The 24,705-nt window shown below is 36.3% G+C and overlaps 1 protein-coding gene across 9 annotated transcripts in view; it reads left to right on the plus strand.

The window, feature by feature from the left end:
* The window catches only part of VTI1A (vesicle transport through interaction with t-SNAREs 1A), a 357,198-nt gene that overhangs the window by 62,898 nt on the left and 269,595 nt on the right, over positions 1-24,705 (plus strand). For 6 of the 9 annotated variants that reach the window (XM_042908242.1, XM_042908245.1, XM_042908243.1 and 3 more), the window contains exons 4-5: positions 15,099-15,176; positions 21,578-21,598. In XM_042908242.1, coding sequence (XP_042764176.1) covers positions 15,099-15,176; positions 21,578-21,598 — 99 coding nt within the window. The remainder of the gene's footprint in view (positions 1-15,098; positions 15,177-21,577; positions 21,599-24,705) is intronic. The other 3 variants (XM_042908241.1, XM_042908244.1, XM_042908249.1) reach the window with 1 other exon arrangement.

A 24,705-nucleotide genomic window follows, 5' to 3' on the forward strand; every position in this document is an offset into this window, starting at 1 on the left:
AGACCTGAGGTACATAGGGATTCAAAAAACTTGCTTTGTAATCACAACTAGAAAAAAGGGCAGAGCTGGGATTTGAACCCAGACTCATGAGATGCCCAATTTGGAGGTCTCTCCGATTTACCATATTGTTTCTTCAAAGGACAAGAGAATAAGAGTAATAGAAACTAGCCCCCAAACTCAAAAATTAACATGTATAAAGAATATTAAATGTATACAGAGCAGAAATAAGGAAGAACGGAAAAAAGAGTGACCTTCTCAGCTTCACGTAGTATGAATAAGATTGGGAACACTTTGGTTCATGTTAGCCTTTGGAGGAATCTACTAACATCTACCTCTGCATGTGATTAAGGCTACCATTCCAAAATAGTAACTCAGAGAAAATTCTGGAGTGGGCCCCTCAGATGATTAACAGTTGGAAAATTAGATGAAAAAAGGTCCTGGGACCGTTTCCTGTGACGGAAAGTTGTGGAGTTGTTAAGCGTTTTCAAGTCTGTGAAGAACTGTTATGCCAAGTATGGGCAGCAGATGTTGTTGATCTGTACTGTATGTGGAACGATAGTGCCATAGATTTAAGTTTAATGTAGGGAAACAGTTCCTGACAGTAGCCAGTGACTTTTGGTAAACCTCATTTTTGAAAGTTAGGGCACCTCCTTCCTTAGGTTTTTATAAGGTGCATTTAGTGATGATGTGAGGGAACAAGGCTGACTGGAGGACTCTCAAGGTCCCTTTTTGCCCTAAGGTTCTATTATTATTGCATATTTATAGAGCACCAAAATTGACTGTGTTCTTCTCATTGAATAGAATTGCATTCAGTCACTGTCCAGGGCCATCACAGTCAAAATTAGACAGATCAGCAAATCAAGTCAAAGGTTAGCAGGTACACATCTAACTATTTGAGAATGTGTATTCTCTTCAAGAATTAGAGAATGACCTAAGAGCACGGTGAAAGATCTTCAGTGTGAAAACCCTCCACTGAGACTTGTATTAGGTTCCTCTAGGTGTTTTTGTAAAAAGCAATAATAATAAGGAATCCTTTCTTAGTGTCTATTAAGCAAACCTAATTTCGAATTATCATCCTCAAAACTCCTAATTCAGAATGGAATGAAGGAAAAGAATTGTACTTTATTGCTGAACTGTTTTAAGTGGTAGATAATATTCTGTTATTATTAACTTGATAACTTTGAACTTCTCTGCCCACGGATGATTTAAATTCAATCCACACTTGATCTTAGCCAAAAGGCCGAGAAGCGATTGATTTAGATTTAATCCATTCTAACAGCTGAACTACCAAAAAAATTACACTGCTGATTTAAAACTAGCAAATAAGGTTCCGTATTTTTACTGGAAAAAAAATGGTAAAGTCCATCATATATGGTAAAAATTAACAGTTTAAGTTGTCTGACTTTTTTTTTAAAGTTTATTTATTTTGAGAGAGAGAGAAAGTGCAAGTGGGGGAGGGGTGGAGAGAGAGGGAGAGAGAGAGTCCCAAGCAGGCTTTGCACTGTCAGCGCAGAGCCCGATGCGGGGCTTGAGCCAACAAACCAGGAGATCACGACCTGAATGAAGTCGGACGCTTAACAAACTGAGCCACCCAGGTGCCCCAGTTGTCTGATTTTGTAAGGAGGAATGGTCTCATATTTTTTATTTCTTGTAACCCCACTAATCATTTCACACTTTTTAATCTTTTTATTTGGAAATAAATGCAAACCTTCAGAAAAGTTTGAACAATAGTACTAAGAACATACGTATACTCTTTACCTAGATTTACCTGTTAGCGTTTTGTTCATTTGCTTTACCATTTGTGCATGCTTTCTCTACTGATCTTTTCCTTTCTACATATATGTCTGTCTCTTCTGAACCATTTGAAAGTAAGTTGCACACATCATGCATCTGTTCATGTTTTTAAAGTAATGTTATTTTATTCCTTTCTTCAAAGTAAAAGTATTTTTGGGCGGCAGTGCCTGGGTGGCATCCGACTTTGGCTCAGGTCGTGATCTCACCGTTCGTGGGTTCAAGCCCCGCGTCAGACTCTGTGTTGACAGCTCAGAGCCTAGAGCCTGCCTCAGACTCTGTGTCCCCCTCTTGCCCCTCCCCTGCTCACTCTGTCTCTCTCTCTCTCTCTCTCTCTCTCTCAAAAAGAAACAAACATTAAAAAAAAAATTTTAAGTAAAATTTTTTTTTTCTCAGATAGCTCCATTATTTACCGAAATGTAGAGGCAACTTGAACTATCATATTTCACCTTGTTTTTGTCCTGTTATCTCTTTTAACTGTCACTCATGAGGTCCTTTTCATGCCTTGTATCTGGAATACACTATTTTTTTCAGATTGTCCTTTAATAAAATCCGAAGACCTGACACAGACACTTGTTGCCACAACATATAATATAATATATAGCTTTGTCATGTGATGTATTACAGACTCTTATAGTGCCAAATTCTTGTTGTATAATTTTTATTGAAGAAAACTCTTTTTTTAATGTAAATACATGTGTTAGGATAACAGAACTAATTAGATCTCTGTTTGGTAAAATTACATGGTTTTTTACCTTTAAGTTTGTATATTTTCCATTTCAGCTTGATGTCGATTCACAGGGCTAAATTTTCATGTTTGCTTATTTCCCTCACAATAGCTTATGATTCCACAGGCCCTGACTGGATTTCACTGAAAGAGTGGCTACGTGAGATCCAGAATGAAGATACAGCTTCTGGAAAGGGGAATGAAATTCCATTCAAACAAAAATAGGAGGGGAGGGGGTTGATCTATTTTAAGTGCTGATGAACAAATTGAAATTATCTTCAAGTTGTAAAAATTTTATTACTCTATTTTTACTGATGTAATTTATCAATCCCTTTAATGTCTGAGATTAAAACCAAGTCTGCAGAGATGAACTCTGAATATCCAAATAGTTTGAGATATGGAAGAGGTGTAACTGTGGTGAAGTCAGTTCTCTACAATTTTCAGTGAATGTTGAAGACACAGAGCCAGAATCAATTTAGGCTCAGGGGGAATGATGGTCTTACTCCTCAAGTGGAATATTTTGTGGACAGAGACACCTGTATTCCTGGAAGGACCATAGTTCAGGCAACAAACTCAAAATGCAGCACAATGTTGCCTTCTTCATGTAGCCACTGAATTTTGAGTTGGAATTTTATTAGAAAGCCTCATTCTCCTCTGATGACATGTAATCCTGTCTGTTAGCATTTTTTTCCTCATGTGCTTATTAGTATTAAGCAGACTACGTGCTTGCTTTATGTTAGACCACTGTCAGAAAAACAAGACAGAATTAGTTTCAAGAATATTTTTCTTTCTGTAGCACCCACACGCAGGATGTGTGATCTCTAGTAATTCTTATTCATTTGAAATACAGCAATTTGTTCCTGTCAGTAGAGGATAGGTTTGTTGTTTTAAATTGCCAGGTTTTGTTTCTGTTGGCATGTTCCCCAATACAAATTGAATGGCTGACAAAAATCTATTTGTATGACAGTTCAATCTAGATAAGTGCCCTCTGTTGCCTAACGGTACAATTTGGGGTCTCAGAGATAAAAGCAAACTGAATGCCAGGCTTGTAACAGAGCTTCTCCATGCAGATAACAGAAGTAATCCATATTCCTGAGGTACACAAATCAGACCAACAAAGAAGAAATGCGCATGCACGTCATATCGTTTGAAATGGTGGGCTTCTAGCTTCTACATAATAAAAAATGGGAATATCTAACTTAGGAGAACAAAAATCTACCTCGTACGAGCTACGCCTAGATTTGGAATGAAAGAGAAATGGGGTATTGACTTATAAAGTTGGAGAGAGCTCTGTTGCTTAGCATTTTCCCATCGTAGAAGGTTTCCCCCGCTATCAGAAAGTTGCGTGTTCCTAGGAGACCTTTCGTAAGCTGAAATGATGTAAAGCGAAAGAAGCAATTATCATTGTTATGTGGAAAAATTTTCTAACACTCCCAGACCCAAAGAATAACCTCTCTTAGGCTTTTCCGACACCTTAGGACACATCTTGCTAACAGACACGCGGAATAAATGGAGGCAAAGCACAGAGGCTCCCAGACACAGTTCAGAGCTCTGACAGCTTGACGCCCGGATGCTGTGTGCTCTTCCTGGGGAAGGAGCTGGTCAGGGCCGCTTTCACTGCTCAGGGTGCGAGCTGCCTTCCTCATGGCTCACTGAAAAACAAATGGTGAATGCTCTTCTCTTTTCGCCTTTTTTTATAAAGTCAGAAATCGTCTTCAGATTTCTTCTGGTTAGCAAAAACAGATACTAAGGTAGGCCTCTAACTGAAGTGTCATGATGTGAATTTTCCTGAAGCAAGGTACACCTGCATTGGCTTTTGTCAAATTTTTTTGCTTTCTATTTTAACATGCCTGTTCTGAAATAAAGTATGTATTTAGACAGTGATTCTTTCATACTTTTGATATTCTACAAGAGGTAGTTACTGAAGGGGTCTCCTTTACCTCCCAAGATGAGGAACTGAAAATTTGTACCTTTTCTCTCTTCCTTAAAACATGTCAGGCTTACTATACAGGTATCTCTAAAACATAATTCATGTATAAAAAGAGGGATGAAATATATGGTAACAATCGTAATAAGGAAGGAATTGGGACTAGTTCATAAGGTAACAGACATCCTGGAAATATGGCTAAGAGCCCCAGTTGTAGATATTCTGAAAAATAATCCATAGTGCTTGGTGATTTATTGGATTTTAGGACTGGATTTGAGAATAATTTTTACATTTTTATCTGAAGAGACTGTGTGCATGGTAAAACCATACATCAAACTAAAGAAAACAGGAGGAGCAGTATATGAGAAGGAAAATGCCCTAATGTGTCTGCATTAAGTCTGAGATGCCTTCAGGTTATCTGAGGTACCCAGAAGGGATTAGATTTGTAAGTAGAATATGCAGAAAACACGTCTTTGCCTGCTTCTAGGTAGTAGTGAGAACCATGGGTAAAAATGAGATCATTCAGATGAGTGAGAAGAGATCCGAGGATGAAGACCTGGGTCAGACTGACAAAGAAGCTATAATGAAGGAGACTGAGAAGGAGAGACCAGACGAATGGGAGGAACTCCTGTGGAAGACGGTGCCGTAATGCTAAGGGGACAGTGGGCAACAATGTCCGTCCGATGCTATCAAGAGATCAAATGCGAACAGGACTGAAAGGTGGCCATTGGAGCGAACCTTGGTACAGTTGGAGCAACACAATTAATGACATTGTATTAGATTAAAAGTGAAAGTGTAAAATAAATGTCCATAAGTCCATACTGATACCAATAAATGATCGGATAATGATGGAGTAGACAGATCTTTTGTACAGAAGATTGCCAGATGACTTATGAAGATACCTGTCCCTGAAGAAGGTAGAGCATAACTCCCCACTTCTTTTTTTTCAATTTTTTAAATGTTTTATTTATTTTTGAGAGAAAGAGAGAGAGAGAGAGAGAGTATGAGTGGGGGAAGGATAGACAGAGAGGGAGACACAGAATCTGAAGCAGGCTCCAGGCTCTGAGTTGTTAGCACAGAGCCCAATGCGGGCTCCAACCTGTGAACCATTAGATCATGACCTGAGCTGAAGTCAGATGCTCAACTGACTGAGCCACCCAGGCACCCCATAACTCCCCACTTCTTAAACGTGGGCTGCGTATAGTAAGTACAGTGTAGGAAGGGGGAAAAGAATAGCTTTTCAGTGGAGAAACATGGCAAACACTCCCTCAGCCAGGCATCAAGGGCAACATCATTAATGATACATCAATGTTGATAGTATGTACCTTGGATATGATCTGAACCAAATGGCACTTTTATCTCTTTGGTCTTCCTCCCCAAAACATAATACCCCAGTTTAGTCAGGAGAAGAACATCAGAAGGATCCCAATTGAAGGACATTCTACAAAATACCAATCCTCTTCAAAACTTGCAAAATCATCAAAAACAAGGAAAAGTCTGAGAAATTGTCACAGCCAAGAGGAGCCTAAGAACACATGACTAGGAAATGTAACATGGAATCCTGGATGGTATCTGGAACAGAAAAAGAACCTTGGATAGTAAGGAAACCTGAAAAAAGTATAGTTAATAAAAATGTGTAATAATGAACTATTGATTCATTAATTGTAACAAATGTACCACACTCCTATAAGATGTGAAAAATAGAGGAAACTAAGTGTGGGTTACTGGGAACTCTACTATCTTTGCAACTTTTTAATAAATCTACAACTGTTTTAAAGTTTTTAAAGTTTACTTCAAAAACATGGACAATGATTTTGTTACCTCGGAAGATATTGGTGATCCTAGGGAATCCTGTGGCATGGTAGGAAAGCATCAAATTTGTTGGAAGTTGAGAAGTGGCTGGGTCATGAATAAGTTAATTGAGTTAATGCTCATGGAATACTCTTTCAAGAGGCTTGGCCAGGAAGGGAAGGATAAAAAGAGGCTGGGCATGAGCTGGGGAGTAGAGTACTGGTGGAAATAACATTTTGAAGTATAGAAAGCTGGGTACACTTAAAAAGTGTTTATGTTCTGAAAGGAAAGAACCAGTAGAAAGTGACATGCTGAAAATATAAGAGAAACAACAGTTAACTGATGGAGTAAAGTCCCTAAGTAGGCAGGATTTTATTCTATTCAACTGAAGATGGAGAGTCTTCTAGGAGGAATGTGTTGTTTATGAATCAGGTATGAATATTTATTATACTTTATAGTCTGGGGGTCACCCTTATAGGGAAGTAATCTTTACAATGTTTCCATAGAGAATGTGGGCTAGAAGAACTTTGTTTTATTGCCTAAACATCACAGTTTTATTGGCTATATTCACGAGGCATTAAAAGGCATCTCTGAATTATGAGAACTGTAACTGTAATAAAGAATCTGTCCCAACATGGATTCAACAGGAAGGACTAGGGGAAAAAATACTGTAAAAATTGTTTGCCTGTGAGATAGCTGGTTCCAATCTAAAATTGTAGAGTAACTGTATAGGGAGTCACTAGATCCCATGGATAAGGAAGCACTTCTTAACACATCTTAATAACCAGTTCAAGACCTCTCCTGCCATGTGGGCAGATTATTGTTGCTTTATGGTGGAGCCTCTGAAGATTAATCTTAAAACATATCTAAGTTCCATATGTGACTTACTATATGTGTGGTTGTGACTCACCCTCAAATCAGATGTTTTTGTGGTTTTTAAAAAAAATTTTTTTTACATTCATTTTTGAGAGACAGAGAGAGACAGAGCACAAGCGGGGGAGGTAGAGAGAGAGAGAGAGGGAGACACAGAATCCGAAGCAGGCTCCAGGCCCCGAGCCATCAGCACAGAGCCCGACGCGGGGCTTGAACTCACAAACCGGGAGATCATGACCTGAGCCGAAGTCAGACGCTTAACTGACTGACCCACCCAGGCGCCCTCAAATCAGACATTTTATTCTATGAAATAAAATATTCTGCCTTAAGTATTTGTCACCTTTGAAATTTCAAATTTATTATTGTCAATATTCCAGATGTCGACAACAGTGTATAAGTAAAGGCTTATTTTTGTTTACTTTGAAGGAGAGTGACAAGAAACAAAATCTACGAACAATCAACTTTGTAGTTGACGATAAATTCGTAGAACCAGGTGAATGGTGCAGCCAGACCTGCCTTGGGGGGGCGGGGAGCAATAGGATGGCCCCTGCCTGCCGTAATGTTTTGGTAAAATGAAAGGTGGTATGGTAAATTAAAAAGAGCACTGACATTGGGAAACACATTCCGTCCTTCCTCTACCTAGTCTTTCCCAAGTGTGTGGCCTTGGGGAGATCACTCATCTGGCTTAGAACTACTCATCTCTAAATATGGAAGTCTGGTCTAGATGATGCCTCATATCACCGTCAACTGTAGGATTCTGTTACTTTTGAGACATCTCAGTGTCAGTTACAGAATCATCGAGATCATTTGCTCTTGGATGTCTAGATCACTTGAAATTATGGCTTTGGACAGATTTTCAATGAACGATTGCCTTTCCTTCCTAATGCTAGGCAGATTATGTAGGGAAACCTACATACAACTTAATTATATCTTTTGCATACTTTATTCCAGTAGTTCTTTTAGAAATACAAATGAAGTGTCTGTTATATAGCATCCATTTTTCAGAGTATCATTTTTCTAGTAGTGCATAGAGTATTTGTATGTCATTATCAAACAAGAAAATATTTTGACATTTTGATTATTTCAATTATAGTCTATGGAGTTGTTTTATTTTATATTCAGAAAGATTTTAAAGAATTAGATTTCCTCCACTGAAAATTTACACTATTCCAGATGTTGACAACAACACCTGGGCATTCTATCATGAGCTGATTTTCTGAATGAAGTAACTTAATTATTGATTGACAAGCTAACATGATTTAAGACACAGCCACACCATGTTCAATAGCAATGTGAAAGTCATAAACTGCAAGCATGTGCAAGCAAGTGGGGCCATGATACTAACTCACATTGCATTTTGAAACACCAATGCTAAACTTAAATTTTAAGCTTAAGTTTAGAATCGCTGGAGGAGGAAATGAAGAGGTACAGTTACATGATTTCTGGGCTCTCCGTTTTGCAAATCAGTAAATGATGTAACAGCAATGTGGTCAGAATTCCTAGTATAAAGAAAAGTCTATTCTAGCATTGTGAGACACAAGTAGACTTATTATTCCATATGGATTGCATATGAGTTTGCGTGAGTCTAGATGTGTATACATACATATATAACCTCATTATATGCATACAAATATTCACATATTCATAATAGCTAAATTAAAAAAAATAAAAGTGGGGTAGAGTGTAACTCATTATTTACAGCCAAAACATAAATATCCATTTGAAACATGTAAACTGTTTTTGAAAGTATAAGCAAAAATAATAAATGAAAGTGATTATAGTAGAAAGACACTAGTTATTTTTTGTTTTTTGTTTTTCAAAAACATTTAAATGTCTTTTCCTGGTATTACATGGATTATTTCAGCGTTCTCATGTTAACCTGCTTTTTCAACTGTTGGCAGCCCAGCAGCAGGGCATGTTAGCATCTTCCCTCTGCTGGCTTGCATATGGTCCATTGGCCATGAGTTTATGATAGATAGAAAGTGTGCTTTCCCTTTATTAATGCTACAGTATTGGTGACATGTGGCCTGTGCACTTTCCAGTGAATGAGCTTGACCTTTGACTCAAAACAGTCCCTTGAGCAAGAGCAAGCCGTGTTTGGTGGAATGATTACTTAGAAAAAACAGATTGGAACCTACTTTCTCTGCTAACATTAGAGAAATGCAGTAAAGTTTTTCCCACTGAAAATCATCCACAAATTGTAGCATCATAAAATAGAGAATTGGGCAAAAAAAAAAAAAAAAAAAATGAAACAAACAAACATACTAGAATTACTTAACTAATTACTTTAATTATTAGTTAAATAATATGAGCTTTTTAAGGTTACTTTTGGTGTATATTGGCACATCATTTTCTAGGGAAGATGCGCTAATTTGTACTCTCAGCCCTGTATGTGTACCGGTTTTATTGCATCCTTTCCAATATTACCAACTAATGTTTAGTTGAACATCTTTCACAAGGTTAGCACATATCAGGTATTATGAGAGGCTTCCATTTGTACATAATATTTAAATTCACACAACAGCCCTGAGAAATAAATATGGTCACTGTTTTAGATATTGAAGAAAGTGATATTCAGAAAACTTAATTTGACCAAGATCACATACTAAAATGTTATCTCTGTTCTTTGTGTTCAGTGCCTTGCGCTTTTTCATCCTAACTACTTCCCAAGGACCTAACATTTACCTAACAGTATACTTTGCCTTTACCTAAATCACGTAGTATCTTAAATCATCTTTGCTAGAAATTAATGCAGCACAGCGAACACTGTGATGAATGAAATTTCATAACTTTCTTTTCATTTTTTTTCCTCCAAAATGTTAAGTTTTCTGTCCTGGATTGATGAGCTTTTTTAAGTCCTGGGTCAGGGGTGGAGTGTGTATGAAAAGCTGAAATTGGTCATGAAGAAATAGAAGTGAGGTTAAAAATGGAACGCTTTGTGCCAAAGATAGATGCATTTTCGAAAATGCCATCTGGGCATTACAGAAGTATGCTATTATTTAATTCAAACCAGCTAGAATTCAGCAAGAAATGAATGCCAGCAATTATATGACTAGCTAATAAATATAATTTCATGGTATTCGGTAAGATATCCCTAAGTGTTAATTGTAACAGGAGCAGTTAAATTCTTTATACCAGTTAAATTCTTTGGCTATGAAAGCATAACAGTTTTTAATCACCTGGTAACTTTGGGCATTATTAAATATATGGAGATTGGATTGGAAGACACGGTAGAAGCAATGGAAAAGTCTGGCCAGACTGGGTAATTTGTTTTAGACCTATGGAGAAACCTATTAACCATTTCTTCTATAGACCAATTTGATTAGGAAGTAGGACAAGCTGTTCTTTCATTACTTACCCAAACCATACTGCACTTTGTATCAATTATTTGGCTGTCTGCAGCACATAGATTAGAATAAAGGGCTTTCTTAGTGTTTGTGAATGTTGCGGATTGCTGATTAGTAATTAAAGTACTGAATGAAGAAAATTAGGCCAAAAATGAATGGCAATGAGAAAGTCTTAATTCTGTGATACAGATGTTAGAAACAGATTGTCTTGAGCAGCCCATTCAACGCAGTGACATTCTACATGGCCATGGAGTGCTTGCCTTCCATGTAAAACTCAAGTCAAATGCCTTAGAGATGGTTTCCTCTCCCGTGCCTTGTGATGTAGCTGTATGGGTATTAATTTAGTGAAATATCCTGTCTGCCAGGTGTGGGAACTAGCTGATTTTATTGTAATACCAGATCATTACTTAATTCATATGCAACAGAGTGCAGCACATGGAAAGCATTATAAATCTATTTACAATGTGGCTGGTCTGATGATAACATTGTATTAAATTCCCAGGTGAGGCAATTTAAGCAATTGCTTTGCCATGTGCACGCGGTGGAAATTAAATTCTCATATACACTTTAGTAATAAACCAACTGCATTGTTATGCTTATGCTAGTGGTGGGTTGTAGAATCTTCACTCTGACTATGTATATACCCTGTTTCACACGTAGAATCATAGAGGGGGCTGCACCACAGATCCCAGTTCTTAATTAGTTTCAGCTCAGTTAATTCATTTTGTTTCTAGTTTAGCAGTGCCTGTCCAGAAACATATTCAGTTCAGTTGGGAAACATTAAGGCTTGGGTCAAGTAGACAGATTGTTTCAAGCCAAATTTCCAGACAGAGCTGGGCAAGTGTATCTGTTTGAACTTGGCTTTAAGAAAATCAGCCAATCAGTATGCATATACCAAGTGAAAACTGCTTGGAATTTGAAATTCTCACCTTCATAACCAAAGACTCATTTTTGTCATCAGTTTATAAAAGGCATTCAAACTTTCTGTGTCTGACTTTTTAGGGATAATAATCAATTGTTAATTTGCCGTATTTTTTCCTCTAATCCTGTAGATTTTTCTGCCCAACTGCATCTCGTCCACCTAAGTGTAATATATAAGTTACAAAGAATAAGCTTTACAAAAACACACAACTAAAAGTGAGGAATGCGCTTATATTTAATTCTGTGTGTGTGTGTGTGTGTGTGTGTGTCTGTGTGTGTGGCAAAAATTGTCAGTTGAAGCTTCCCACCCTTATGGTACAGACCTGAAATTGCAATAGATTACAAACTGCATAGAGCTTCTGTCTTCTCCAGAAGCCACATATAAAGCACCAGTAGACAGTGGTAACTGACAACTAAGACTAAAAATGTTGACAATTTCTTGATTTGCCTGGTTAGCTTATGTATAGAAGTCATTAACTATTTATAAAATGCATTATGAATTGGGTTCCTTCAAACTGTAGCTGAGTGTGTGACATTTCCAGCTCAAATTCTCATGCTCGCATTTGGCTAAAGTACAGATTTTATACAACTGATAATAAAGTAAAAATATTTTAGTTAATCAAGATACAGTAGGTGTTTCAGTTTCATTAACTTTAAATCATCTGAATTAAAATATTCATAGTACTTAGTAATGTCGAGTGAGGTTATTAAAAATTCCACCAAAGGTAAAATTATTTATTGATGCTTTGGAAGGAAACTATCGGTACAATAAGCAGTTTGTCATTCAAAGGAATTTGCCTTTTTTGGTATTCAGTCAGTTTAGTGATGATCCTGCAGGCTAAATTATGGCTGATTACAATCAGCTTACTTAAAATTTCAAACCACAAAAATATTAGGAGAAAATACCAATGTCAGGCATTTAAATGCAACTCTCAATAAAACAGTCTTGATCTTAAAAATATATATATTTGTAAAATGATATTCGAGGGTAAAGAGTTCGATTTTCGGCACTGACTGTGTCATTTTCATGAGGAACTATTTCTGATACTGGGAATGAGTTTTTTTATTCTTTAAGAGAAGTTAGTTCGATCAGAGAACATTTCATAAACTCAGCATATCATCTGCTTAATTACATCCAGAAAGCCGTCCAAATGACCAATGTTTACCGTCCCAATAGTAAAGACTGACATTTATAGAGACCACCCTTCAACTGCGGATAAATCCTTATTTCTCCTCTGTTGCTGAGTGTGTACACTCTTAATTGCTGGTTTTCAAAAGCAATGAATTCTCACCAAAACAAGATTAGATATTTAGGGATACATGTTTGTAATTTTCTTCTTCTTTTGAAGTTCAGCAAATCAAAATGAGAATATAATGTGATTGAACAATCTATGCCAATTTGTTGGTATTTTGGTGAAAGGGGAAAACACAAAAACAATCTCCGTATGATATTCTCGCATACTGTGGAATGTTTTAGTCCCCCATAGTGATAAAATGAATAATTAAAAAGGCAGCTCTGATACCACAGCCTGTTTAAAGGTTCTCATTTCCTTTAATGCTGTAAAATACTTTTGCTTAGCTAGTTTGGAACTACTGTAGTGGGGATCTCCAAATGGGCAAAAGAAAGGTTTGGCTTCATCTAAATATTGTAGGAAGGCCATGAGGTGGACTGACATTGCAGTTCCGCATTTTTCGAGATAATTCTGTATGAAGTCAATCGAAATAATTAACAGTCGGTTCAGTAAATACAATAAGAGAAGCGGGCTTAATATATGCTGTTTGTGGTGGTGAGAAGTCTGGCGTGTTCACAAAATGAATGAGTTGGCTCGCTCCTGAATTGTTAAGACATCTGATACAGATGTCATTACTGACCTCAGGCTAATGACTTAACTTTGGTACTTTGTCCTCGGCAACGTTGTTGGTTTTATTTATCTATTTACCGACTTGCTACATCTGCTCAGGTACAGAGGCACCCTTGCAGCAAAGAAGGGGGACTTGGGGTAGAGACTCAGGGCAGAGAAGGGAGGCCATCATCTCCTTTCTGCTGAAACATTTTGCAATTTTTGCATCTTTTTCCTGGGTGCATTCAGAGGATAATATGATGGGGAGGAAATTTTGTGCTGGAATGAGTGTAGGTTCTAGTTTCAGTTTAACCAAAGCAATCTTTAGAATTCTATAAGACTGATTTTTTTTCCTAAAATAATAAAGGGATATCTAGATTTGTTTGCTTTTCAACTAGCTTCTGCCAGAGAGTTAAGCCCTAATGCCCTTAGGCTTCTATTCTCTGTAATGAACTCTCTCTTATGTACCCTCCTTGGAAGATTCAGAAAATAGTCACTAAAATAATTTTCTGTTTTGTGGTTCAGATAAGGAACCCTAATTGAGAAAGGCTGTGTCTCGAAAATGATTCAAAATCTATTGGCTTTTCTTGCTAAAAGTCCTTTTAAATCCTAGTGTGATTTCACATTTAAGACGGTGTGATCTCTATGTAGCAAAGCAGTGCTGTTTACTAGTATAAAAATCTAATTAAAAATCTTGTTGACTTCTGCTCGAGGATTCTGAATAGTTCTTTTTAAACTACATTAATTTTTCAGATCGCAGTTGAACAAGTATGAAATCTTAAGGCCTAAACTGTAGACTACAAGTGAGAATAGGCTACTATTTCCCAGCTGCCATTTTTAAATTCACTCTTTTTGCTTAGTCCAGAAGCAAAAAAAGGCAGCCAAGTAACCTGTAAATCTGCATTTGAGTCTGAAACGGTGATGCTGAAGTAGGATCTGAGGATGGCGCCCTAGCTTCGCAACTAATTTTCAGAGCCTTTTAGCTTTTCCAAACGTGTGTACGTTTAGATAATCCATGAATTGCTTATAGACATGTCCCTCTGACTTTACAGGTAAAGGTCAACTCCCATAAAACAGAATTTCACTGAGTGAAATGTTGACTCATAGCCCACTTTATTTACTGGGATTGAGAAAAGTTGACTCGTAGCCTACTTGCCTTTATGTACTGGGATTGGGAAATTTGATTTGTTTTAACACACGCGCGCGCGCATACACACACACACACACACACACACACACACACTCTCCCATTACTTTTCCTTCAGCTATTATTTGAGGAGAGCTTGGAGACCTTTAAGTTATTGTTTGGAAACGGGATAGACTTTAAAATTCCATCTCTTTCTGGCTACTAACATCACAATAATGAAGGAAATATAGATGAACTATTGTCTAAGCATTCCAGTGTTCAGTTGGAGTCATAATATTATCCCAGAATCAGAGATTTTAAAAGACCTATATTATATAGTTCATTTCCTGCCACAATTTTAAAGACCCCCATATACACTTGTTTTAATTACAATCTGGTGAGTTTTGCAGATATACAGCTATAAAGCTGTATTTCCTTCAGTTTGGTGGTCTTATTTGTATGGCTACATATGGAATAAGATAACATACCAGTTCTGATCCGTTTGTGAATATTAATGGAGTACTGACACAATGCAGAGTTTTCTTTCATTATTGGCATCTGAAAAACTTCTAATTTACATTAAACTTCTCAAGTTCAAGAACTCTACACAACTTTGCTTTGCAGATTTTAGCAAATAGGTTTCCATTAGGGGGCTCTCGAGGTTTGAGATGATCAGCCTTGATACCAATAATGCTTCGAAGCCTTTACTTTCTAACGTTCATCTCGCTCTCTCCCTTTTTGTTTTGTTTTATAGAAAAGGTCACGGATCGCCTACAGTGACGAAGTACGGAATGAGCTCCTAGGGGATGATGGGAATTCCTCAGAGAACCAGGTAGAATGCTAATCAGGAAGGCCCGGTGGGTGGCTGGAGGGTGAAGGAGGTCACTGGCACACTGGGCTCTCAAGCTGCTCCTTAACAGTATTAGCAACAACTCATGTGGAAGCGATACTGTTTAATGCAAAGCTGGAGTCTTAATCAACTTCAAAATGTTTCTTGGAGATCTTACATTTAACCCTTTACCTTGTGATCACTGTCTGCTATCTTTTAAAAAAATCTTTTCTTCTCCTTTCTTTATTATTTAGTACTTAAGGAATAACTTGAAACACACTGTTTGCAGACAAAGCCAAGGTCTTCACCTCAAACACATGTAAAAGGAATAAAAAAGTACATAATGCAGCTTTGATAATAATGCAGTATAATTAAATCAACACTTGCAGCAAAACAAATGAAAGTAAGCTTTCAAAATTCAACAGGGCAGCTCAGTCTCCTATTGTGGAGCTGCTTAAAATACATTCACCAAAATGCAGACTGTGAGCACCAGTGTGGAGCTCAGATACTCAGAGGTCCGGCCTCCGTCAAATAAGAAGAAGAATAGGAAAAGTCTCTTCTACAGTTTAATATCTGCATAGGCAAAAAATAAGATGCAATTTCTTCTTAAAAGGGCCTTACAACTTGGCTGTCATTTCTCATTGGATCACACAGCAGTGTGATGAGTCTAATTAATGTCCCACTTCTTTCTTTGAATTAATACTGCAGATTTCATTAGTTCATGCAAATAATGTATATGACTTTTTAAAAAAGTCATCTCAGGGTAGAGATGACTTTTAAAATGTCACAAACAACACTAGTGACTTCCTCTCTTTGACACTTTTGGAGAAAATAAATGATGGGAACTTCAGAAGCAAGACCTGAGCGTGTTTATTCATATTCCTTTGGTAAGTATTGTAAAGGTCTTTACTCTGCCTAAATAAAAATGAACATAAATCATTCATGGAGTAAACCAAAACTTTAATAAGATAGTAAAACATAATATATTGGTACACAGTGGAAAACTTGCATAATTGTACTTACCATTTCAAATAGATTATATTATAGGTCTATATATGCTGAAACTATATTACTATCTACTCCAATGTTAATATGGTAAACGGGATGACACTCATGGGATTAAGGCCTCCATCTATCCAACCCCCCCAAAAAGGGGAGAAGAGTCACCAAGCTGATTATGTTTGTTTTGGGAAAGATCTCACCTTAGCCACTTTTTGGATGTTATCAGCTTGAATTTAGAAATGTAAACATGTTAAGATTTGACTTGGGATTTCAGCTTTCCTGATTGGAATGTGAGAACAGCTAAGGGGGAAAGAAAAAAAAAACAAACAAACAAGGAGCACAACAAACATAAAAGGGTGGTGGGATAAAGGGTTTTACTCATAATAGATTAAATAACATGAGGATGAGAGAAAAAATATTGTCTTCCTATTTAAAGTGAGTTTTAGATTGTTCATATCTCTCGAATGAATGAATCATAATTTCATTTCATATCTTTACTGCGAAAAAAAGCATTCTCTTTTTTGCAAAAAAAGTGAATGCATAGTTCCCATGTCAGTTTTTTAGAAAGCTCTAGATCTTTCCCTCATATGAAACTACTGCTTAATATAGAGGAAATAGAAAGGAAGGGGGTGTTCCTGTCTAACTCAGACTCCTTTATTGTAATAGATGCTGTAGTACTGTGACAGGAATCTCTCTCTCTCTTTTTTTTTTTTTAAAGCATGTTCACTTCTCTTAATGGACATTTTATGTGCCTAAAACATTTGCCTTACACACATACAAGTGTGATTTTTTTATGCCTAAAGAAAAATACTCTGCAAAAATAGGTAGAGTTCATATTTTCTGAATTTTTCAAATTATATTCCTGTCACTTTAAAGTGATTTCGCAGAGATTTCCTCTGGACTTGTATAAATCAAACTTACAAATTCTGAATGTGCTTGGAGAACCTGAAGTTTAGTTATAAGGAGCTGTCATTTCAATAAATACAATATGATAAATTATAGTCATGAGACGATGTTACTGTTAGATTATTAGTTATGAGAACTTTTCAGTCCAAAATTCGAATTAGGTTTGAAAGTTCAAAGAGACCACACTTAACTTTTTGGACATTTTGTTGCCAACTGTAACAGAATTTCCATACCATAATGAAGTCATTAAATTTTGTTTGGGGGCTTTTTATCATAATGTATGAATTAAAATCCCTCAAACTAAAACACATCTCTCAGCCAGGAATGGTCACTTGAGAATAACTCTTTATTCTGCATCAGTATTCATTCAGACTACGGAATCAAAACAGAAGCCCTTTCTTTAAAGGAAGAAAAGATTTTAAGTTGTCTCTTTATATTTTTGTAGCTCAAGGACTATGAAGATAGTTTCTTTTCTGGGTACGATTACCTATCATTTACATAAGAAAATATTGTCAGCCCAAAACTAAGTATATCCTCAAGTTAATTGTTGATAAATTGATTTTTCAGGACTTCTTAGCCGTTAAGATAAACTTTTAATATAGAGAGAAATCTTTGAGATAAAAAAATGAGACAAAAAAGCAGTATTTGTCTCACTGAAATTGGTATATATCTCAATTTTTAAAAATTATAGATCAGAAAAGGAAAATAATAAAGAATTATAGCAATGGTTACAAATAGATAAAAATAACTACTGACTACTGACTAGTTATTTTCAATGCAACATGCACATCTTCCCTACAGTGGCTTCTTTGTAGAGATTTAGACAAATGTAAACGTCATAGCTATTATTTCACATTCTGGCCATTTGTAATGCATTTTTTTAGGCATTTAACACCTGATAGTTCATACGCATAATCTGCCAATTAACTATAAAGTATATTAATTTACTCTTATATAAACATTTCTGGCATCATTGGAAATTTCAAGATTTCAGCAATTAAGAATTTTTCAAGTGCGTCTTCAGTGTCCCTCCTACAGTATACAATTCTATTTAATTCCAAATTAGTGGCTTTGTGTAAATTCATTTCTAATTCATAGCCATCTCACACAATCAAATATGGCTCGTCCCTAGTTTACAAAGAAGGAACAAAATCACCTACTTTGCACATTTGAGTCTTGGTGGGTCATCAGCTTTCCAAGGACTATTGTCTTAGGCATTATCATTCTATTATTTTAAAATACCATGTTTTCCATTCCATATGGCAACATTTTAATTCTTTGAGAGAGTTGAGTTTTTGAAATGTAGTAGTGCTGTATTTAGAGTGGAAACTTTAATAATTATTACCTTGATTCAGTTTCATGAAAACCACTCTCAGGAAAGGGAAAGAAAAAAAAATCTTACAGAATTAAATCCCCTAATCCTCTTTATAGTGGAGTATGATGATGTGGCACACAAAATGTTCCAGACTCTATTTTTGAACCCTAATAGTCTCTCAATTTCCATATACACAATGATATTGATTGGTGAATAAATGTGAGTAAATGAAATTTTCGTAAATCCTAAATAGAAGGTTCAAATCCATATCTAAGGAATAGGATATTCCTAAATGTGCCGAAATTTTTGTGGTAAAGTAATATTTAGCACATATGATTGCTTAATTTTTTAATACGAGGTTCTCTTAAGTTCCGATTTGGGCTTGCTGTGCATAAAGTGTGTCAAACTTCAGCTACAGACCAGGGGGTGAAGTCGGTCAATTTAATTCCCCAAGATCTAAAGAAGGTCGGTATCATTTCATATAGCCCTGGCAGAGCAGATCATTACCAGGCACAAATCTGTTCGTTACGTGCTGAGGGTTTATAGCAAAATAAATAGACTGTCATCATAAGTTCAGAAAATTGTGTGTTCGACCCACGATAATGTGTAAAGGGCGTTTAATAGAGTTCAGCATTTATTCGTTATCTGTATGCGGACAGAGACGGCAGTGGCGTTATCAGCTTTAAAAAAAAAAAAATCGGTAGTTCTGGGGGTCACGTGACACACCTCACACACACAGGCGCGCGCGCATGAACCCTCACATGCTCTGCAGTGCAGTTTTGATTTTAGCCACAGCAGAAGGCTTAACCACAAGAGATTCCACTGGTTCAAACCAGCGTAAACCAGATTTTTTCAGCCCACAAAGGAACAGATTACCTCTTGTATCAAATTCTGCATTGGGGGGAAAAAAAAATCTTTGTTTCAAAAAAGACGTTGATTATCATAACCCAACATGGTGGCACGGCACATTTTCAAGTCGCCTATGATGGAGCTAGTAACTCCATAAAATACGAAATCGCGACTTTCAGTCTAGTCTAAGTAAGCATTGTTAGTTTTCAAACATAGACCATCTTTTGTTTACTTGAATGAAAATTCCCAGCCTAACTTAAAAAAAAAAAAAAGATAAAGATTAAAACCCCTCCCATTACCTAGCTTAGCTACAAATCCCGTGTAGAGCTTGAATGCAGCCATGCGGCACAAACAAGATAGAACGTTTTTTGTTTGGAACCTATTGAAAAAACAAATGGGTAGCATTTTTAAACACTCATTGATTATGGCAGGGTGGCATGCCCCAAATGGTCTCAATTGCTGAGGAGTAGTTTTAAACTTTGGCCCTTTGAGTATCATAGTCAACTGAAGAAGGGTGCGCCCAGAAAGAAAAGATAGCTTGTGCGATCAATTCCCAGATCGTCTGTTTCTGAGAATTAATGTTTGCCTTTTTCTCTCATGATGTTCAGATAGCAGAGAAAAGATTCCTATGTATGTTAGGCCAGGTATTTTAGTTTCGAATTTTACTTTTTCTTGGGAAGAATGTGGTAGCTTTTCACATGAAACCAGATGCTTGACTCATAGACACTGGTCGGTGGCTGAGAGAATGAGTATATTAATTAAAAATAATTACAACTCCCAGTATGGTGTGAAAGGACAATGCTAAAAGTTTCATTTTCACTAAATGCCTTGTGAGACATTATGTAATATTCTGCACCCTCTTCATAAAAGATTCATAACAATTTTGAAATCTCATTCTTTTGCACTTGAAATACTTTTCACACATAACAAATGAAACAACAGAATGAGCGGAAATGCATACTGCGTTTCTTGAATTGGAGACAAAAACAGCATTAAGCATCGAGAGAGCCGGGCCATAGTAAACATGATACTTTTAGAGAGACTTAGAGTGAGCAATTCATGGCACATTTCTCCCAAAGCAATAATTTAATTGATTGGCCTGTATATGTCAAGTGTTGTAACAGATGTTACAGATATTTGGATGTTTAGAAATTATCTGTTGTAGACTTGAATTGCCGAGGATGCAAATTTTAGACCTAGAATGTGGTTTATAGCCTTTCGTAACATCGGTTTCAGTTTCTCTTCATCGCGGAAACTATGGCAGTCATCTCAACTATACGATATTTGATTTAGAATACTGTGAAATACATCCATACCCCCAGCACACACATACACACACGCACAAATGAGTCAGATACATGGTTGTGTCCATTTTCTAGCTTCTAAAGAGTTAAAGTAACTTGTGTTATCTGCTAGATTGAAGGCAAATAACAAATGTCCTACAAAGGAGAATTAAAACCTTATCCCAGGGAATTTACTAGCACGTAAAGAGTGGTTTTTCTGGTTTGACTTCAGTGAGAACACACTGCAGTAACAGACAACATGGCTTTAAGATGGCCCAGTTTACGAGACGAAGAAAATGGAAAAATGAAGAAACTTCAAAAACTAAAAAAATAGAAAACCACCATGTGATTGCAGTAGCCTCTTAAGCAAAACAAACCCTAGAAATCAACTCAGATATACACAGTATTTCTAAGGATAGTGAAATATTTTCTGATACTATGTCCTAAATATTATCTCTCCCGGCATGCTTTATTCTCAGTTAAAATAATGTCACCTCCAAATACAATCGTATTACTAGAGTGGGCCCATCTATGATATTAACTAACAAAATTATTTGTTTTAAATATTTATTGGGACAAAAGCATGAACTATTAATCATTTTTATTTGTACAGGAAATCTGAAATCAGTTGTCAAGATTCAAAATAGAGAAACATCCTGAAAACTTGTATATACAAAACCTCTTCAGTGGTACATTCTTAGAAGAGAGGAACAGTAAACTTGTTTTCTTTCTTTATAATATAGACTTCTATGAAGTCGTTCCCCTTTATTTCATGATGGTGTCTTAGATGTACTTTAAAAGAGAATTTCACACTATTCTCTTTGTTTAATGTGACAGTGTGAGAAAGTCATCTTTATTCGTTCAAAAAACTCTGCATGTAGTCTCTGTTTAGGTTCTTTTAATGTGTTTGTCTGTGATTTTTAAATGCTAAACATGTAAACAGATAAATTGTCAATGTTAATTCTGTATCCTGTCACACAACTGATCTTTCTTTCCTGCCATTTCTTTCCTTTTTATCTTTTTTTTTTTTTTGTGCATTCATGTTGCAGTTGATAAAATTACGTGAAGAGGTGAGTACTTCCTAGCTTGCTTTTTTTTTTTTTTAATTCTGCTTTTCCCTATAAAATTGAATTTCTAAATCTGAAGTAAGATCTTTGGGTTCATTTTTTCCAGGAAAATTTACACATAGCAAAAGTATTGATTATACTGTTAGAAATGTTCTTTGCTGACTATCTGTTAAAAAACAAGTAAACTCTAATCATGCTTAGGACAGTGGTCATTGTTGTTGCTCGGTATCTGGAGAAAATTCATATTTTAAAGGCCAAAAAAGGGAGGAAAAATATAAAGGGCTATCTTAAAACTTTACCTAAGTGTGGTTTTAATGTAAACTGACTTCAGATTTGTTTTATTTGTATTGATTTCTCAAAGAAGTCAATACGATTAAAATGTTTTTTTTCTGACGTTCCAATTTACTGAAAACTCTTTTTAAATATACCCTTTTCCCTCACCCAAGATTCTTGGGTCCAACACAAGATACCATGAATCTGTTTTCCTTTTAGGGAAACACACATATGTTCTAGATGCTCTACTAGTGTGTGTACACAGATTCTTAAGAATAGCCAAAGCTCTCCTCATTGTTAAACACTTTCCTCTTTGTAGGAAATAGCACCCACGTGAGTTCTCATTTTTCTGAGTTGCCGGTCTGTATTATAATGCAGCTCCACACCTATTTGTGGCCCAGCAAATATTAACAGCAATGTTTATAATTTTATCCCAGTATCGTTGAGGGATGCTGAATGATTCTGGTCTTGTTTTTGTTTGTTTGTTTTTAATTCGGCCAAACTTAATAAATATGTAATAAATATACTTTTTTTTCACACGTAAAAGCAGTTATATTTTTTTTTACTTGGTGACGTTGAGTTTTGTTACTTTTATACTAGGGCAGAAGATAATGGCCCATTTTGCAATTTAAAAGTTGTCTGATTGCTTCTAAGGAGGACTGTGAATTATTTTTGAGTTTAGATTGACTGCATTGATTTGGATTTTCCGAGAATTTTTTTTTATTGGTATGTCATCATTCTGTAGGTGATATGAATGCTAAATGAGAGGCTGTAGGCAGTGGTTTTCAACAACTCTTCTGATTTAAGATGCATTAGTGCCGTCATCTCTTAGTAAAAGCAATACTGATAAAAAAATTAAAAGGTGAAAATATATAAAACCCTTACCTTCCAACCTTCTTGTGTGTTTTATGGAAGCAGATGTATATACTAAATGAATATAATCAATTGCAGTTTTGATATATGAGATTTTTCTTGAGGTGAGTGATACTCAACACTATTTTTTTGCAAGACAGAATACCTGCTTGTGTGTATTTGCATATGCCCATGCTTAGGTGAAGAATCCGAATTTTCAGATCTTAATGGAACTAACAATAGACTTGAAAATCTCTGGTGAAGAAACTACACAAAGCTCTTGCCCCTGAATTTAGTGAATATAATTAATAAAGTATTGTGCCTTATTACAATCAGCATTTTTGACAGATTTATTTTTGTTAAGCTGAATTGTGTGGACATAGAAATCTTAATTCTAAAAGCTGAAAACGTCATGTCTGCACTTCCTTTAAAACACATTCTATCATCATTCTATGGCTTAATTCTTTTGTTTGTGCCTATAGCAACTGTTTCGTCAATAACGGTTCTGGACTGCATGTTTCCAAAACTGTAACCTGGAATGGAATTGTACCTGGAAGAATGAGGTCATTCAACCAATAGAATAATATACTCTGGAATATTCTTTTACCAGTCTTTGATATGGATGTAGCATCGATATTTGTAAAATAGATTAGGATGATGACGGTGCACTGATACATGGTTTGCTCAAGAGATGATTGTTTCTCAGTCAGGATTCTAATAGTAATCAGCGAGTGTACCCCAGATTTCCCCCTTATACTTCTCCTGAGAAGACAAGCACGCATCTGTTTCAAAATAGGACGTTTTGTTGTGTTTGGAAACAGAGTATGCCCCCATCCCTTCCTTGTGATGCTCTTTTCCGGCTCAGTTCTGGGGACTGAGCGTGCTTGAAGGCAGGCTGGTGTGCACGGGGAGCAGAACTGATGTTGGCCGTGCCGAGCCCTCCGTCTGAATCCTGAATCTCCAGCTCTCCACGCTGCGCAGCTCCTCACGCGAGCTGAGCTCTGTCTGAAGCTCCTGCACAGCTTCACTTACCTGCTTTGAAAGGGCTGAGGAGAGGGTGAGAGAATGAGTTTGGGATGGAGTGTGGGGGCAAGTTGAAAGCCTCAGCTGCTACTGTAGTGTATTTCCTTTCATTTTCAGAGACCGGGGCAATGCACAACTAAGGGAACAATGTAAATAGCACAGCTGTTACAAGAACTTGATTTTAGCTTGACTTAAGTGAAGAGGTTCCAAAATACAAAGTGAGGTCCTGCTGGAAAGCTGCTGGTAAACTGGTAGTCCTCTTGTGTGCAGATTTACTCCGATAAAATTGAACTGTCCTGAAGAAGAGTTACTTTCATGATTTAGGAATATGCATTTTTTTTAAGTTCTTTTAGAAATTTGCTCCTCATTAGAGCCATACACTTCATAATCTGTTTTGTCTCCTTTTCATGGAATTCCAAGAATCATCTTACATTTAAATGCTTTCTTTCTTGTATTATCTATTATCATATAATTAGACTGTCCATTTCCAGTACTGATCTTTGGGTTTTGTTTTTTGGTTTTGTTTTTTTTTTTTTTTTTTTTTAATTTGCAGCGGCTAAATGTTCTCTTTTAATTTAGGGATTTCATCCAATATGAAAATGAGCCAAAAACTTTTGTTCTGTTATTCTGAATTAAAATTCACATTTACTCTTGATTTCACAAATCTGGTATCGTTTTAGAGAATTACCAGTTTGAAATTAAGTCCTTTGTTAAGGTAGAAAACAATATTCAGAGAAGGGAAGAACAATCCCTATGCCCAAAACCTGTATGCAGGGAAAATTAGGAGGAAGAAAGCTATTTTTGACAAGCTGAGTGAAGTGTTTAATTTTCTTTAAAGATAGTCATATATGCCAAACACAGAGAGCTCCCCTGCTTTTCTTTTTCTCAATTACAGCCTTTAGTGATTTAGCATTTTCATGATATAAGCATTCTTTCCTTCCTCCCTTTTATTTATTTAGTTT

Source organism: Panthera leo, chromosome D2, assembly GCF_018350215.1.
Source record: "Panthera leo isolate Ple1 chromosome D2, P.leo_Ple1_pat1.1, whole genome shotgun sequence".
Lineage (NCBI taxonomy): Eukaryota > Metazoa > Chordata > Mammalia > Carnivora > Felidae > Panthera > Panthera leo.